General features: G+C 57.5%; 1 protein-coding gene across 1 annotated transcript in view; it reads left to right on the forward strand.

Annotated features, from left to right (window-relative positions):
* Window positions 1-1,859: 1,859 nt before the first annotated feature.
* The window catches only part of BSN (bassoon presynaptic cytomatrix protein), a gene marked incomplete at its 5' end in the record, with an annotated part of 59,611 nt that continues 43,302 nt past the window's right edge, over window positions 1,860-18,168 (forward strand). Inside the window, 1 exon segment of the mRNA XM_079795460.1 lies at window positions 1,860-2,059. Within this exon segment, the coding sequence (XP_079651586.1) occupies window positions 1,860-2,059 (200 nt within the window).

Raw genomic sequence — 18,168 nt, forward strand, 5'->3', positions numbered from 1 at the left:
AAGGCAGGGCACCGCTAAGCCACGCCTCCGGGCCCCACTGTGCTATGTCCTTGGTCACCAAGGCGGCTGAGACCCTGGACGTCTGCTGACAGCCGGGACTCCACTCCGAGGAGGGCCCCTCCCCAGGCCCCCTGGCGGGTAGAGCCGATTACCCATGGGAACCAGCGGCGTGCTGGTTTAAATCTACGGGAAGCCGTAGCTCCGTGGCTTCTCAGGAAACAGAAAACATCCACCCCACCCCCCCTTCCAAGTAGCCCCACCCACACTGACGGGTGTCTATGAAGCCAGAAGAGTCTGGGCTGGGTCAAGGTCGGGTCAAGGCTGCCCATAGTGGCTGTGTGCCTGTTCTTCCTCAGGAGAAAAGGTGTGGCCCTAAACCCCCAAATCCAAGGTCACCCACCAGAGAGACAACGAATAACAAAGCTGGTCACCTGTATGCCAGACCCTGGTCCTTTACCCACATCAGCCATGCCACCCTCCCAGCCTCCGTGTCCTAGGGGGGAACGTCATGAGTTTGCGGGCTAGGAAATGAGGCTTGGGGAGCCGACATCAGTCGCCAGGGTCCCAGGTGGGAAGTGGCAGGGCTGAGACGTGGGTCCTCGCGGAGCCTGGATGCGCACACGGTCACCAGCCACTCCAGAGGAGGAGGCACAGCGAGGGCCATCCCGACGCAGGCGGGGGGCTCTTCTCTCCCCGGCGGCCGCACGTCCGGGCCGCATGGAAGCTGGGAGCGCACGGGGAAAGCCAGGTAAGGCCTGGCCATCAGCCCGGCCTGCAGGGTCCCCGGGTCCCTCCAGGCCGGGCTGGAACGCAGCCTCCCGCTGGGTCCCCTCGTCGCAGGAGCACTGCCTGGGTCTGTAACGGGGTCCAAGTTTACTCAGGTTCTATGCAGCCATGACGTGTGACGCCAGGGCGAGTGTGGAATCTCGTCTGAATCTTCCAGGGACTGTTCCCCCTCAGGAGCCCACCGGCTGGTGTGAGAAGCCCGGAGGCGGACCATCCGGGTCGGGTGCCGACACTGCCGCCTGCAACGTGAGGTGACGGGAAGTCCCTGGGGCTCTAAGGCTGGTGCGGAGGCAGCCTCCCGGCCAGACAGCCCCCGGGGCCCGGGCTGCAGGCCCCTGAGAAAGACCGGCTCCTCTTCCCCACCGCCAAGGTCAAGGTCACCGTCCCAGAGCCGGCACCGGCGCCTTCCACCTGGCCCCAGGCCAGCCAGGCGCACCCTCCACCTCTTCCAGGGTCACTTCCCGAGGCTCCTGTGCCGGGACGAGGCCTCAGCGTGGGTCCCAGATGGGTCCTGGCGCCATCTGGATGGTCTTCCCTCCCGTGGCCGTGACACCCTCCCCATCGGCCCCTCACGCAGCCTCCTCTACCTCCGTCCTCCCATGACCTTGCCTCCCCTAAACACCCCTCGAGGCCACACTGTCCTCACGAAGCTGCCGGCTGGGACACGAGGGTACCCCAAGAAGAGCCCCCAGGCCCCGCACTCCCGTCTCAGGGTCTGGGCCCCGCCATCCCCGTTCGCCGGGATGGATGGTCCCGCCACCTCCCGCGGGGCTTCGGGGAGCGCTCGCCGGCCGCGTCGGCCTCGGAGGGCGCATGCGCCGACGCCGAAACCCGTTTCCCAGCGACCCCGCCGCGGGCGCCCGGACGCGCGTCCTCCGAGCCGGCGTGAGCGCGCGCGGGGACGGGAGGGGGGCGCGTGCGCGGGGCGGGGGCGCGCGTGCGCATGCGCAGGGCGGGCGGCGGCGCGAGCCGAGCGGGGAGATGGCGGCGGCGGCGCCGAGAGCGTGAGCAGCCGCCCGGGAGCCGCCGGCCCGGGCTCAGAGCGACCCCGACCCGCCCGCCCGCCGCTCGCCATGGGCAACGAGGCCAGCCTGGAGGGCGGCGCCGGCGAAGGGCCAGTGCCTCCCGGCGGCACCGGTCCCGGCCCCGGCCCGGGCCCCGGCGCAGGGAAGCCGCCTTCAGCACCGGCCGGCGGCGGACAGCTCCCCGCGGCGGGCGCTGCGCGGGCGGCCGCGGGACCACCGGGCCCCGGACCCGGCCCAGGCCCGGGCAGGTAAGCGCGTGTCACGGCGCCCGGGGGTCTGGGAGGGGCCGGGGCCCGTGACCCCACGATCTAGTCCAGACGGTGAGGTCGGACTTCCGGCCACACTTGGAACCCAGCTCCGTGGGCGCGAGCCGGGTGGTCGCGGGAAGCGTCCTCCCTTTCCCGCCGCGCCCGCCGCCCTGCGAGGCCGGGTGGTGAGCGCGGGGTCAGTCGGGGCCTGCAGACCGTGACTTCGTCATGAACCCCAAATTTGCTTCCCCCCAACGTCGGGCTCGGAGGGGCTTATGTAACAGCAGCCCGGTCCTCCGCACCGGGAGCAGCGGATGGAGCCGGCCTCCCCGTCTGCTGGTGTCGGCAGGTGTCCATTGTGTGGGAGAGGAGGGAGCAGGATGGGAGTGGCTCTCTGGGAAGATGAGTGTCGCTGGAGGGGCGAGGGATATGGAAATAGTTGGACCATGAACTTGGTCATGCGCTTTCCTTGGGCATTGAGTGGCTGTCGTCGTCACTGGAGGAAGGGGGAAATGCCCCCGGACACCAGAAGGTACTTATTTGGGCTCAGCAGCACTGACAGGGTCGGGTGCTGTCACCAAGCGTCCGTGAAACACGTCTGGGGTGAAGCAAGAGTGCTCCTGAGTCACCGAGCACCAAATACGTTTCTGTTGTCTTACGACTTAGCTCGCCACCTCAGACCAGGGCAGCGCCGAACCGACATAGATTGCTTTGAGCAGAACACAGCTGATCAGATGCCAACCGTGAAACCAGCTTGTTGAAAATGTGTGCCAGCCCAGGTCCTGCAAACACCATCGAGGGCAGTGAATGCAGTGGGAGGGAATGCCAACCTCTAGTAAAATCATGGAAAACTCCGGAAAGCCACCGAGAGATGACAGGATAAAATGGAAGGCGTTATCTTTACGCCAGATAGCCCTGGGGAGCAGCAAAAGCGGGGTGTGTGTGTGTGCGTGTGCGTGTGTGTGTGCGTGTGTATGTGTGCGTGTGCTCGCGCTTCCGGCTCCAGGGGAGTCTGCTGCTGATGTTGCTTTGGCGTTTCTGTGTGGCAGCACGCAAACCGGGAGGGAACGCAGTTTTTGATTCTCCAGCTGCCCAGCTGTGCCTGTGGAGCGATTATTTCTTCCGAAGTCGTTTCTTAGACAACGAGCAGCAGTGAGAGGCTCCTAGTGGCCCGAAGCCTGGCGCAGACAGGCCAGCCCCAGTCCCTCTCGGAGGGGGTTTGCCCGTTTCACACGGGCTGCGCTCTCCCCGTCATGCAGGCGGATGGCACTCGGCTCGCAGCACCGCATGCACTGTGCACTCTGCTGCGTGCTGAGCTCTGTTTGAGGTTCGGCGTGCACGGGCTTTGACAGCTCTCCCTCTCCGGGAACACGTCTAGAGCCGAATGGCAAAGCGCCTTGGTGCCCTCTCTGTGGGGAATCCGGCTGTTCCCTTCTGGGAACCCGCAGGCTGCTCCCCTCCAGTTTATCTGCTGCTGCAGGGCCAGCACAGGGCATTTGGGAAAGGCTGGGGCAGCTCAGAGGGACAGGAGGGGGCTGGTGTCTGCTGCTCATGTTCCTGTTCCGTGTTTCATTGCTACCCGGCCCGTGCGTTCTGCAGACCCTCAGACTCCTGGGGTTCGGGGACCATGGGCTCCTGCTGGGCGCAGCAGTCACGGTAATCTTGCTCCTGGCGGTGGGCAAGGCTCACACCTGGGCCTGTGGTGTGAAGGTCCCTATGGCCATCAGACTCCGGGGGTGAGCTGGCTCTTTGTCCCCAAAGCGCAGGACTGAGACCCTGAGGAGACTTAGGGGTTTGCTCTTCCAGCTGCTCTGAGCCTGTCGCAGCACCTTCACGGCACGCCTCTCCTTCAGCATCAGAATAGCTTCCACTTCCTCTCACCACGAGCGTCTCAGGTACCTGATGCCAAATTTAGCCCGTTCTGTTCTGAGAAGATGCTGAACAGATTGGCCCCTTGATGGTGGAAAAGCCCTGGGCATGTGCTTTCGGGCCTCAGGAAAGAGCATGCACCGTCTCAGGCTGGGAGCCTCGGAGAGAGAGGTGGGGGACCAGGGAGGGGGAGATCACGTTACCAATCTCGAGGGGCATGGAACCGAGGTCTGGAGGGTGCATTCCTGCTCATTCCCGTCGGCGTGTCACCCCTCGCCACCCCAGGCTGAATCAGCCTCTCCTCCTCACCCTGAGCTGCTGGGCCCTGGCAGGGGGCGGCGCAGCCTTCGTGCGGAGGAGCCCGACTTGGGTCCCGTGAAGAGCGGCGCCGTCACAGCCCTGGGTTGCCTCGGCACCCACAGTCTGCCGTGGGTGAGCCGGCACTTTGGGCGTCAGAAAGTCCCTCGAGGTGAGGCTCTCGCTCTGGAATCAGGGTCACGTGTACAGTTACATGGGCTGTGCCTTTCCCGAGGGGTGCCGGCCGGGAAGGCTGAGCTGATCTCCCCTCTCCAAGCCTGCGCTGCTGTGAACCTCCCGGAGGTTCATTCCCTCACCATTGACGTGTATGTACACACTGCTGTCAGAGAGGAAGGGGGAGGGAGGGACAGAGAACATCACTGATGAGAGAGAGGCCTCGATCGGCTGCCTCCTACATGCCCCCCACTGGGGATCGAGCCTGCAACCCGGGCATGTGCCCTGACCTGGAATCAGACCATGACCTCCTGGTTCATAGGTTGATGCTCAACCACACTGAGCCACGCCTGCCGGGCCATTGCCTTATTTTTTAAAATATATTTTATTGATTTTTCACAGAGAGGAAAGGAGAGGGATAGAGAGCTAGAAACATCGATGAGAGAGAGACATCAACCAGCGGCCTCCTGCACACCCCTCACCGGGGGATGTGCCCGCAACCAATGTACATGCCCCCGACCGGAATCGAACCTGGGACCCTCCAGTCCGCAGACCGACGCTCTATCCACTGAGCCAACTGGTTTCGGCCATTGCCTTATTTTTTATTTTTTTATGGACGTTTGATCGACATCAGACGCCTGACAGGCAGTGCAGTGCTCAGGCTGATGGGACTTCTCCTGCACACACACCCCGACACACAGCCCGTCCAAGACGGTGGAACCCGAGAAAGCACCTTCAAAAAAGTTGCACAAAAGCGCCATGTTGACGAGGGGCAGCCTGTCTCCTCTGCGTCAGCCTGGGACGGGCCCGCGGTTTGACTTTGCACGTTGGTCTTTGGCCACCAGCCCCGGGGCACTCACCGGTGTCAGGAGCAAGGCGGGGCCGGGCTTGCGGAGGGCCGGAAGGGCGTGCGCTGCTCTCCGTCCTCCCGCACCTCACAGTCTGATCGGCCAGGCAGCTTTCGAAGAGCCTTTATGAGCCCGACCCCGGACGGCCCGCGTGGTGCTGCAGGCAGGTCCGCGTCTGAGGAGGCCGACGGCCGGCTGACAGGGTTGTCCCGTGAGGAGAGGGCGGTGCAGACCAGGCTTCCAGGAAGGGCGAGCCCAGGCCGCTGGGAGATGGGCTCGAGAGGCAGAGGAAGGGACATGGGCTGAGGAGTGTGTCCATGCCGAGGGGCAGTGAGCAGATAACGGGCCGAGTGCGGGACGTGCGGGAGCGCGGGGCCAACCCGGTGGGTTGCCTTCCCCTCAGCACCCCTCACAATCCGCGAGCATCCAAGGCCGCCTCTCGCTCGCGCCCAGCCCATGGGCCGCGGGGACAGCCTGAGCCAAAGGCAGCGGCCCGGAGGAGCCGGGAGGGGGCAAGGCTGCTCTGAGGACCACACTAGAGCTCCTTTCTCACGTGGGTCTTTCCCTGACATCTCAATAAAAACCTCAATGCGTTTGTCAGACAGGGACTCTGGTCCAGGATCAGCTAGACTCGTTCCATTGTATCAGCGAACAGTCAGCTCTAGAAAAAGCTGGGGCTAACTTGTCAGGATAAACTGAAAGGACACAGTTGCCAGGGTTGAGAGAGTGGTTACCATTTAGAGACCACGCTCGCTCCTGGATTCTCACGGAGGGCGTGTGCTGGGTTTGTACCAAAGTGATGGAACATCTGAATGGTGATGACATCAGACTTTCCCCCAAAGGCGGCAAACACTTCTGCCAGGGAGAGAGGGGTGCTTTGATAATATAGCCGTTCCCAGCATTAGCCTGGTAAGATGCTGCTAGTCAAAGAAAAAGTTATGCAGACATTAGGGGGAGAAAGGCTATCTTTAAAAATAACTTTTTATTATGGAAATTTTTGAATGTACATAAAAGTGGAGAGAATAAGCCAGTGAACTCCCCTGTTCCCCTGGCCCAGCCTCAGCCGACATCAGCTCGTGGCTGATCAGGTTTCTCACCTTCACTTCCCACCCCTTATGGAAGCAACTTCCAGACACCCCAACAGTTCCTCATCATCTTTTCAGGGTGCACGTCTAAGGAATGAGGGCTTCGTGCGGTCCTGACCATAGCACCAGGTCACAGCTACACAGGGTGACGGTCCCTTCTTAATCTCAGCAAATATTCAGGCAGGGTCCAGTTTTTCTGATTATCTTATGAATTTACTTTTACAGTTGGTTTGCTTGAATTGTGTCTATATGGGGTCTACGCATTGCATTTGTTTGAAACAGCTCTTGAGTTTCTTTAAATCTATAGATTTCCTTTCCTTTTTCCCTCTGGCAGTTTTTGATTGGAGAACTCAGTCCTCTGTCCTGCGGTCTCCCATGTTCTGGACTGTGCGGGTTGTACCCCTGTGGCGTCCTTTAAGATGTCCCTCTGTCCCACATTTTCCCTGTAAACCGGAATTATATATAGAAGCCATTCAGATGCTGAGTTCATTCTTTTGGCCGAGAAATTCTAGCTTTTTCACAAAGACTTTGTTGAGGGCTTCAGACATGAAGGAGCCGGAGCCCATGGAAATAGAGCCAGACTTCGGGCGAGTTTGGGAGCAGAAAGAATAGACCACTCCAGGGGTAGCTTTTCTGTTCCACTTTTAAAGGCCTCCTTGCTCTGCACTGTTTGGGTCTGAGCTTCCGAGGCAGAGCTTTGAGTCCCTGGGTCATGCCTGTCCCTCTGCTTCGCGGAGCCCGCCCTGTCTGTGGAAGGAGCCGGCTGCTGGGGCAGGATTGGGCCTTCGATAAACCCCTCTCCTCCCCCCGTCCTGCACCCGCCTGGGCCCCGTCCCTGTTGCTGATGGAGGTGGAGGGACCGACCTGGCGTGTGGGGGCTCCGCCAGGAGAACCTGTTCCTGGAGCCATGGCCCACGCACAGGAAGTTGGGGCTGAGTGGGAGCAGTCGGCAAAGCTCTGGCGCAGCTGTAACGGCCATTGCTGGGTGCCCGCTTCCCCGCAGGCATTCTGCTAGGCGTTTTTTTGTTTGTTTTAAATTTTTATTTATTAACTAGAGGCCTAGTGCACAACATTCGTGTACTGGGGGGGGGGGTTTCCTCAGCCCCGCCTGTGCCCTCTTGCAGTCTGGGACCCCTTGGGGATGTCTGAATGCCTGCTTAGGGCCGCTCCCCGGGGAGACATCCCATGAGGGGTCCTAAGCCCTGCCACGGCCACCGCCGCTGCACTTGCGATCCGTGAGCCCAGCTTGTGGCCCAGCGGTGCTCCCCCTGTGGGAGCACACTGACCACCAGGGGGCAGCTCCTGCATTGAGCGTCTGCCCCCTGGTGGTCAGTGCACATCATAGCGACCAGTCCTCCCACCGTTTGTTCGATTTGCATATTAATCTTTTATTATATAGGATTTTCGAGAGAAAGAAAGGGGGAGAGAGGGAGACAGAGACAGAGAGAAACATCAATTTGTTGTTCCATTTATTTTCTTGTAGTCTTCACCTGAGGATATTGTCCCATTGATTTCAGAGAGAGTGGCAGGGGTAAGAGAGACAGAGAGAAACATGGATGTGAGAGAGACACATTGATTGGTTGCCTCCCGCATACACCCAGACCACGGCCAGGGATCAAGCCTACAACCGAGATCCGTGCCCTTGACTGGAATCGAACTTGGGACCCTTCAGTCTGCAGGCCGATGCTCTCTCCATGAGCCACACCAGCCCGGGCCTGCCCACTTCGTTATGTGTTCGGTGGCTGCTTGCTGTACGCGCCCTGTCTGGAGCTCGAGCCTGCACCCTTGGCGTATTGGGACGACACTAACCAGCTGAGCTGCCGGCCAGGGCTTTTCTGCGAGGTGTTTCCCACACGGCGCCCCGCTCCGCCTGCCTGCGTGCAGCTCTTGCCGGCCCGTCTGCCGGGTCTCAGTCACCCTCCTGCCGGGACTCGCTGCTGTAAATGGTGAAATGGTGGCTGAGACCAGCGTGTCCACGGCAGGGCCAGTGTCCCTAGGACTGGACGCCCCGGGGAAGCTGGGGCTGGTGGGCCATCGGCTGTGGGACTGCTGCCCAGACTCCCGGCGGCACCAGGCATGCGGCTGCAGCGGTGACTCTGGTCCTGGCGTCGATGCCTCTGTGCCGTGTCCACGCCCCAGCACAGAGGGAAGCCGTCACAGCTGGGGAAGGAAGGGGAGCCTGGCCTCGGCTCCTGCCTGTGGCCAGGGAGGGGCCCAGGCTCCTGCCCAGTGGTTCCCTCCCCGCAGGTTGGGCCTCTGGTGGGTGTCTGCCGCCCGGCACTCTCTCGCCCGGTGTCTTACACGGTGGCCTGGTCAGCTGGGCCTGTAGGACGGCGCGGGGGCATGCTCCTGACTGCCCTGTGCGGCCCCTGGGCCCGGCTGGTGGCAGTGCTGCTCTGAGCTCCCTGTCCTCCTCTTTGCTCGGGGCCAGGGTTCTGGAGAGACCCTAACGGGGACCCCTGCTCCTTCCCAACAGGAGGGCCACACGGAGGCGTGTTGGGAGCACCAGGGAGCTCTAGGTCACCCCTGGGATCAAACCCAGAGCTGCCTGGCGAGGGGTGGCTGCCCCTGTAGAGGGTGGGGCTGCCCTCAGGGCCCAGGGTGGAGCCCCCCCCCCCCCGGTGGGGGAAGTTCTTGGCCCCGGCTGTGGAGGGGATCAAAGAGCCTCAGCAGCCTGTCCACAAGCTCATGCAAGGTTCCCCGCCCCCCGGTCCCCTCTGGGACTGACTGCCCGTGCGCCCAGAGGAGCCGAGCCCGCGGAGCTCCAGGCTGGGCGGGCGCTGTCCCCACGGGGCTGGAGGAGCGGCGAGGCGCTGGGTGCTGGGAGCGGGAGGGAAGGAAATTCCCGCTAGTCAGACCCGGGCATTCTGCACACTCTGATACAGGCAGACAAAAGGGGTTCCTGTACCTCCCATCTATGGGGCAGTTGTGAGGGATTCTACAGTTAAATTCCGTTTAAAAGCAGGAGGCTTTTCCGGGGAAGCTGGGCCATACACAGCGTTCAGGAGGGCCTTTCTGAGCACTACCTGGCGGTGCCGTCCCGGTGAAATGCAAGGATTAACAGAAGGGGGCTCTGCCCTCAGGGCCTCACAGCCAGCGGGGGGGGGGGGGCGGGGGGGCAGGAGACACCGCTCAGATCTTTACCCCCAAGTTCCTTAAAGTACAGTCTGCTCCCGCCTCCTCGCCGCCTCGCAGAGGTGAGGCAAACGAGGGCGGATGAAAGGCTGGAGTGTCTCACGTCCTCAGACAGCCCAGCATCTACCTGCCTGTGCTTTACAGCGCAGCCGCCTCTGCTGGGAGCCCTAAGGCCTCACAGGAGAGACCTCGCCCTCCGCCAGCCAGCTGACCCGCAGCCCGAATGCCATCACTGCGCACAGCCTGCCTCCTGCCAGTGTAGCCAGAGGAGGGGGAGGGCTGTGAGGACGGAAGGGTCGGGAAGTAGGACAGTTGAGCAAGGGAGAGGGGAGGCGGGTGCACGTGAAGGGACTGAGTCAGTGCTGACGGCCGCTCCCTGGCCGCGCGTGACGGGTGGGCCCTCAGCCCTTTCTGCCTGAAGCGGGAGGCACTGCATGGTCTCCAGCGCCCCCTCTGTTGGCGGAGGAAGAAGGAGCGGTGATGCTCCCACTGCCAGCCCCACTCGGGGGCACAGGGCAGCACGCACGGCCGGTTCCTGGGGCTCGGCGCCAGGCCCGCACCGAGGCCCTCCTCAGGGACGTGGTCTGGCCTCCGTGGTGCTCGGCTTGTCTGCCCACTGTTCACCGTGGCATCTCCCCGGCCCTGACGGACCCAGGCCTGCTCTCAGCCCCGAGGCCGCGGCCGTGGCGGGACGGCCCAGCGGCCAGGGGTTTTGGCCTCTCCCGGGCAGATGGCTCCGTGGTTGGCAAGTTCTTTCTCTGTCGGAAAGGGGTTTCCTCCTGCCCGCTTTTCTCGGTCCTGGCTCTGCCCTCGGGCGGGCGCAGCTGACTGTCTGCCTGGGGTTTCCCGGACGCCCCATGCCCTCCTCTGCGCGCCCCGTCTTCTCTAGATGTGCCTTCGCCAGCTGCTCCCCACCTGGGCGGTGCTGCCCGCTGTCAGACCCTGAGGCAGGGAGCCTTCTCCCACGCACCCGGGCTCAGCATGTCGCCTAGACTGGGTGGCACCGTCTGACGGCCACTGTGCCACCTTCCAGCACTCTGGCACCACCCCGCCTCGTGCCCGCCTCATGTGAGCCTCGCCGCCGCCGGCTCCCGCAGCCTGGCTGCGAGTCTGGGGGCTCCTGCCGGGCCTTCTCTGGTTGTAGACGGAGACCCCTTCCCACCCAGCGGCACCTCTGGCCGTGGCTCTGGCCGCGGCGGTGGGAGCTGAGGCAGTGTGCTTGTGGGGGTCTCGCTGGGAGGCCTCTCCCCTGCTGTGGCCCTGGGAGCCACTCTCCCACCCCGCACCGGACTCAGGGCCAGTGCCGGGCTCTGGAGGGCAAGGTCTTAGCAGCTCGGGGTTGTGGTGGTGCCCGGTGCCCGCTGAGGCCAGGGGCAGGGCCAGGGCTGGGTCTGGAAGCAGCCACCCTTGCACCCCAGCCAGGGCAGCCCCTGCGCACTGGGGAGGGAACCCTGTGCAGGCCATCCTTCTTGGGGGGCCACGCCATGCTGGCCTCTCGGGTACGTCGGTGTCCCCGGAGCAGCAGTGCTCTGCAGGGGAAACGCCAACACGCTTAGCAGGGACGGCGGTACCGTGGACCCCGTGAGTGCTTTGCCGACTTGCTTCATCTGTATTCCTCCAACTATTTCCAGCCAGAGTATTTCCAACCAAAACCCAGCATATTGCCCTGGCCGGTTTGGCTCAGTGGATAGAGCGTCGGCCTGAGGACTGAAGGGTCCCAGGTTCGATTCCTGTCAAGGGCATGTACCTTGGTTGCGGGCACATCCCCAGTAGGGGGTGTGCAGGAGGCAGCTGATCGATGTTTCTCATTGATGTTTCTAACTCTGCATCCCTCTCCCTTCCTCTCTGTAAAAAATCTATAAAAAATATATATATTTAAAAAACAAACAAGCAAACAAACAAAAAACCCAGCATATCGTTTCACTCGGAAATACTCTGCCGGTGGCACGGCAGACCGAGGGCCGTCGGAGGCTGTGAGGTCACCGGGTCTGGGCCTGCCGAGGCGTTGGGTGAGTTCATTGAGTGTCTGACCAAACAGAGCAGGCTGGTTTTTAAGTCGATAATTCTGTATGGCCCGTGAATGAGGTTATAAATATCCACACGGCCCTGGGCAGGAGAAAGGTCCCACCCCTGCCTTAGGATGTTCCTCTAATGGTTAAAAGTTGTTCTTATTTTAATCCAATGACATATCACAGCCAACAAAATTAACTGTAATTTCATAATATAACCTTAATACCCAGTTCATGTCCAGTTTTTCTTGATGATCTCAAAAATGACTTTTTAGAGTTGGTTTATTCAAATCAGGATCCAAATAAACATTGCGTGCATATAGAATATTATACACGGTGTCCCAAAATAATGTATACACACTTAACAGCTGAGAGCTCAATTTTGAAAATGAAATGTATTTTAATAAACTCTGCCTTTATATTTATTCAGAGTATATGTATACATTTTTACTGACTACAGTACTAATTAATGAATATGGTTTAAGATTCCTTGTGGTTTGTTTTGTCCTTAGTTTATATTTTTCCAGGGATGTATAGTCAAGGTTTGTTTTAGAAATGATTACATTCTGGGTGGGTGCCATTAGGAAGATTAAGCTCCCTTTTCTAGTTTATGTTCAGTTTCTAAGGATTGCTTTTTTTTAAATCCTCATCTGGGGACATGTTTATTGATTTTAGAAAGAGAGGAAGGGAGAGAGGAAGAGAGAGGGAGCGAAACATCGATGTGAGAGAGAAACATTGATCAGTTGCCTCCTGCGTGTACCCTGGGGATTGGGCCTGCTGCCCCGACTGGGATCAGAACCTGCCGCCCTTTGGAGCAGGGGCCGACGCTGCAACCCACTGAGCCCGGCCCTAGGGATTGCTTTCGGTAACTTCCCTGGTGCCGTCATCACACCGCACAGCAAACCCGCCAATGCTGTGGCTGCACACTGCCGCCCTCCCTCACTCACGTGGCTGCTTGCTGCTCGGAGTCCTGAGCGAGGCTGGGCTCCAGGCTGCGCTGAGTCCGGTTCTGCTCCACTTGTCTCTCCTCCTCGGGCACGTTTCCCAGGGTGATGACAGACGCACAAGGGGCATTCTCACCACGCAGACATGCACACGAGCACACACACTTCAAACCTTTGCTTGAAATCACACATCTACTAACATTCCTTTAGTCAACGTTAGGGTGGCGTTGCACTTAGTATGGCTGTATAACCAATTACCCCAAAACTTGTGGCAGAAAACAGCCACTACTCGGCTCACCGATCCTGTAGGTCGGGAATCCTGGCAGGGCGCGGGGGGATGGCTTATTTCCGCTGGAGTGTCTGGAGCTGCAGCTGGAAGGCTCCAAGGCCCGCGGGGATGAGTCCCGAGACATGGCCGTGCCTCACAGCTGATGGGGGTCGCTGGCCTCAGTGCTTCCCAGGTGGGCTAGCCCCCAGGGCTGCGGGCGAGCGGCGCCGGGCGGAGGCTGCACGCCTTTGGGCTCCTCTCCAAGGCCACACGTTCCTCCTCCGCCTCGTTCTAGTGGCCGAGCTGCTGCCGAGCCTGCCCAGGCCCAGGTCTGAGAGGAGGAGACGGACTCCATCTCTCGATGGGGCGTGTCAGGTTCTGTAAGGCATGTGGACTGGAAATCTTGCTGAGCTCAGTTTTGGAAAACAGAGTTTGCCACAGCTGAAAAACTGCTCCGCCTCTAGTGGGAGGACCTGCAAAGGCGCATGGCACAGGGCAGACCCACGGGAGGTAAAGGACGGAGAACAGTGCCATCCACCAGGCGCTTTCCCTCGGTGTGCAAACCCACAGATGCTCAAGGCCCTCCTGGCAAATGGCTACATTTGTAAACAACGCAGGCACACCCTCCCGGACACTGCCATCCTCTCTGGATCACTTTTAATGCCTTATACAACGTAAATGCTAGGCAAGTCGCTGTTACACGTGTTGTTTAAGGAACAATGGCAAGGAAAGAATCCGTATGTGTTTAGTACAGAAGAGAGCATCATAGGCCTAACTACATAGTACACATCAGCAGCAATGTAACTTCTTTACAACAATGTAACATTTTTGGAAATATTTTCAATCTACCGTTGGTTGAATCTGTGGATGGGGAGCCTGCAGATACCGAGGGCCAACTGTACATTCTTCTTTATAATTGACTAGAGGCCCGGTGCACGACATTCATGCACTGGGGTGGGAGTCCCTCAGCCCAGCCTACGCCCTCTCGCAGTCCAGCAGATGCTCCTGCGTTAAGCATCTGCCCCCCTGGTGGCTGGTGCATGTCATAGCGACCGGTAATTCCGCTGTTAGGTCGATTTGCATATTAGGTTTTATTATATAGCATTTCAGAGAGGAAGGAAGGAGAGATAGAAGCACCAATGATGAGAGAGAATCATTGATGGGTTGTCTCCTGGGGATCAAACCCGCAACCCGGGCCTGTGCCCTGACCGGGAATAAAACCTTAACCTCCTGGTTCATCGGTTGACGCTCAACCACTGAGCCACACTGGCTGGTCTGTATCCAGTCTTTCGCTCTCACAGAGAGCACACAGTGAGGAGCCTGGTGTATGCACCATTTTTCATTTTCACTCGTGTGTCTACGGGATAGCTACCTGGGAGTCAGGTCGCTGAAACTAAAGGGTAAATGCACTTTTTTGCTGCGTGTTGCCAACCCTGAGGGGCAAGAGAAGAAGCAGGGAACTGGTGAGGGGTTAACAGTATTCAGGTGTGATAGGATAGTCCCTGGCCCGGATGTGGTGGGCAGTGGGCAGTGGGCAGTGGGCAGTGGGAAGGGGGTGAGAGTGCTGGAAAGTGTAGAGGCAGGGTTGCTGAAGGGCTGGCTGTGCAGAGAGAGAGGGGTCAGAGGACCCTGAGTTCTGGCCTGAGCGTCTGGTGCGCTCTGGGCAGCAGGCATGGAGCTGGGACCGGACCAGGGCTTTGCTCCTGGGCAAGTTGTGTCTTCGAGGCAGCCAAGGGAGAGGCCAGGGAGGCAGCCGGTATCCAAGCCCGGGCTGGAGAAATAAGGAGCACTCCACCTGCAATTGCGTTAATATCAGTGCCGCCTGGTTCCTACAGGTGCCCTGAGGAAGAGATAAGGAAGAGGGAGAGGCTGAGGCAATACCGGCTTCCAAGAGGGCCAGGCAGGGATGTGCAATTTGACAAACATTTGTGTTATCAGACGCAATGGCTGGAAATGAGAGCCTCAGCCAGGGCCTGCATTCAGTGCCGCTGGCTCCTGCCCGGGACCGAGGACACAAGGTGACGGGGGGTTAGCATCCCTTGTCCTGCCACAGGGCACGTTGGAGTTAAACTTGCTTAAGGGCGTGGTCCCTCCGCGGGGAAGCTCTGACTCCGTGGGCGAGGCCTCGGGCTCCGAGGGCCCAGCGTGGTCCAGCCTCCTCATCTTCACACGTGGCAGCTGAAGCAGACTCAGAATCGGGGCCTCAGGAACTGCCTTGGTGAACAAGCCGGAGGGGCTCATCCATCTTTTTCTAAAAATATTTTTATTGCCCGGCCGGTGTGGCTCAGTGGTTGAGTGTCGACCTATGAATCGAGCTCACGGTTCGATTCCCGGTCAGGCACATGCCCAGGAAAAAATATGTTTAAAAAATACAGCTTTGTTCCCACCCAACTAGCTCCTTTGTGCTCTTCTTGTCAGACATGACATGTCTATACAGTGTCAGCTCAGCAGCACACACCCAGCACCCGGAGTTTTCGTCAGTTGCCTTTTCATCGTTTAAGAGCATAAAGGAGAAGAATAAGCAGTTACACTTGCTGTCATGCTTACCCACATCACTGCCTTCGCCGTCACTCACTGGTTTCGTGTAGATTCCAGTTCCTGGCGGTGTCACTTGCTGCTGCCTGACGAACTTCCTCCATTATTTCCTTCCTCCCTCCCGGCTTTATGGAGGCATCATTGGCCTTCATTACTTCTTATAATTACAATTTGCTATCAACAATTTTTCCTGCTTTTGTTTACGTCAGAATGTTGTTATTTTGCCTTCATTTAAAGTTCATCCATTTTCCCAGAGATTTGTAAGCTTACTTTATATTTGTTATTAAAAAGATTGTTGGCTATGGTAAGGTTCAAAATCAAAGACGGAATAATATTATGAAGTGACGAAATATCAACACATTTCTTATTCTCCAACTTTAAAAATGGCAAACCAATGGTATAGACTAATTTGAGACGTGTTTCATTTTTAAAAAAATTGAGATTATTGCACGTTCATATGCCGTTGTAAGAAAGAATACAGAGCCTTTCCTTTTAAATTTTTTCCCAAATTTCTCCCAGTGGTAGCATTTGCAAAACTGTAGTATAATAACGCAACCAAAGCAGTGACATTCATACAAGTCACCAGTCTTACTCCTATTTCCCTGGTTTCACTTGTCCTTATTTGAATAGTTTTTCTTTTCATTCTCTTTCTATGGATTTTAACAAACCAAAACTTTTTCAATTTGGTGAAATCTAGTTTATCAGTATTCTCTATGATGGATCATACCTACAGTATCAAGTCCAAAAACTCTTTGCCTAGACTAGATCCTTAAGGTTTTCCTAACATTTAAGCCTGTTATCCACTGAGAGTTAATTTTTGTATTAGATCTGAGGCGTAGGCTGAGGTTGTTCTTTTTCTGTCTATGGATCTCCAGTGGCCTCATCACCATTTGTTGAAAAGGGATCCTTCCTCCATGGAGTTGTTTTTGCACCTTTGTAAAAAAAATCAATTGAGCATATTTGTGTGGATCTATTTCTGAATCCTCTGTTCTATTTCATTGATTTATGTGTTTATCTTTCTACCAACACCGCACTGTCTTGCTTACTGTAGCCTTAATATGGGGTAGAATAATTCCTCCCACTTTACTCTTCTTTGACAAGGTTACTTTAGTGTTCTAGGGATCATGCTTTTCCATATAAACTTTAGAATACATTTGTCTATGTCTATAAAAACCTTACTGGAATTTTGATAGGAATTGCATTAAACCTATAGATCAGTTTAGAGAAAATTGACATCTTTTCAATATTGAGTCTTCCAGTTCATGAACATAGTATGCCTTTCCATTTATTTAGGTCTGATTTGATTTCTTGAATCAGCGTCCTATAATTTTCAGCATGCAGATCCTACAAATGCTTTTTCAGTGTATACCTCAGTAGCTTTTGGAGTGATTGAAGTGGAATTGTGTTTTTACTTTGATTTCTTCATGTTCATTGTGAGTATACAGAAATAGGACTGATTTTTGTGTGTTTATTTTGTATTCTGCAACCTTGCTTACCTTATTTAATAGTTCTATGATTTTTTTTAAAGATTCATTGGGATTTTCTATGTAGACAATCATATCATCTGTAAACATACAGGTTTTTTTTTTGTTTTTTTTTTTTACAGAGAGGAAGGGAGAGGGATAGAGAGTTAGAAACATCGATGAGAGAGAAACATCGATCAGCTGCCTCCTGCACACCCCCCACCGGGGATGTGCCCGCAACCAAGGTACATGCCCCTGACTGGAATCGAACCCGGGACCCTTGAGTCCGCAGGCAGACGCTCTATCCACTGAGCTAAACCGGTTTCGGCTGTAAACATACAGTTTTATTTCTTCCTTTCCAGTCTGCATGTCCTTTATTCCTTTTACTTGCCTTAGTTCAGCTAGCTAGAACTTGCAGTGCTATGTTGACTAAGAGTGGTGAGAGAGTAGCCAGAAGAGAGGGCTGGACGGAGAGACCTCCGGACACCCACTATGTTGAGTGGGGTGGTGAGGCCAGAGACCAGAGGGCTTGGAATGGCGGCAGGGTTTGGACTTGAGTCTAAAGGTGGCAGAGGAGTGTTGGAGATGGCCGAGGGTTGTTGGGAAATGCTCCTGGCCACTGCATGCGACACGCGTGGGGAGGGAGCCTGGGTCCTGGGGCTGCTGAAGGCTTTAGGCACGCTCAGAGCCCATCTTGGAGCCGGTGGCACAGGTTGTTGGACATGGAGCTGAGACCGAAGAATGGCCCACAGGAGGAGGAAGCGGTAGGTGAGGAGCCACATTCAAGGCCGGGTCCAGGCAGGCAGGGCGGGCCCTGGGCTCCGGGAAAGGGGGCAGGAGTCCTGGAGCGACAGAGCAGGTGGCCCTCGTGCAGGGGCATCCATCAGAGCTGCCTGAACACCCACACGAGACCTGCTGCCGGGAGGCTCTGCAGGGGCCGGGCCGGTCCCTGGGCTCAGCTCGGCCTCCTTCCCGGAGCCGCAGGAGGGTGCGTGCCCAGAAGCCCAGAGTCTGAGTGAGAGCTGCTTCCTTTGAGGTCGGTCTTCTGAGCGTAGCACCTCCTCCCATGTCACCTCCGGCCCTGTCTTGGCCGAAAAGTTTGACCCCGTGCATTTTCCTCGCCCACGCGCCCCTGTGGTGTCTCTTCCGAGTGAAGGCCGAGCCGCGTCCAGCCTGGTGTATAGGCGTTCAGAGCGACACCAGAGCAGGTCTCCAGTTTTTTGTGTCACCAGCAGGGTTTGCTTCTGAAGAACTTCTTTCATTTTTCACTAAGAGCTAGCTATTAGATTTCTGGAAACTGGGGGATGTGTTTAAATGAGTCACAGCTTTCGGCCGAAATAGAGGCTCCATCTGCTGCCTTTGCGTGGAGCTCTGTTCCCTGCGACGGTGAGGGACGCGGGAGGACTTGGTGTTCTGGGAGCTCACCTGGCCTGGCCCTGCCTGGCAGACCCGCCTCACCAGTGCTTTGGGGACGTGGGCCCT

Source organism: Cnephaeus nilssonii (genome assembly GCF_951640355.1).
Source record: "Cnephaeus nilssonii genome assembly, chromosome: 17".
In the NCBI taxonomy this organism is placed as follows: Eukaryota; Metazoa; Chordata; class Mammalia; order Chiroptera; family Vespertilionidae; genus Cnephaeus; species Cnephaeus nilssonii.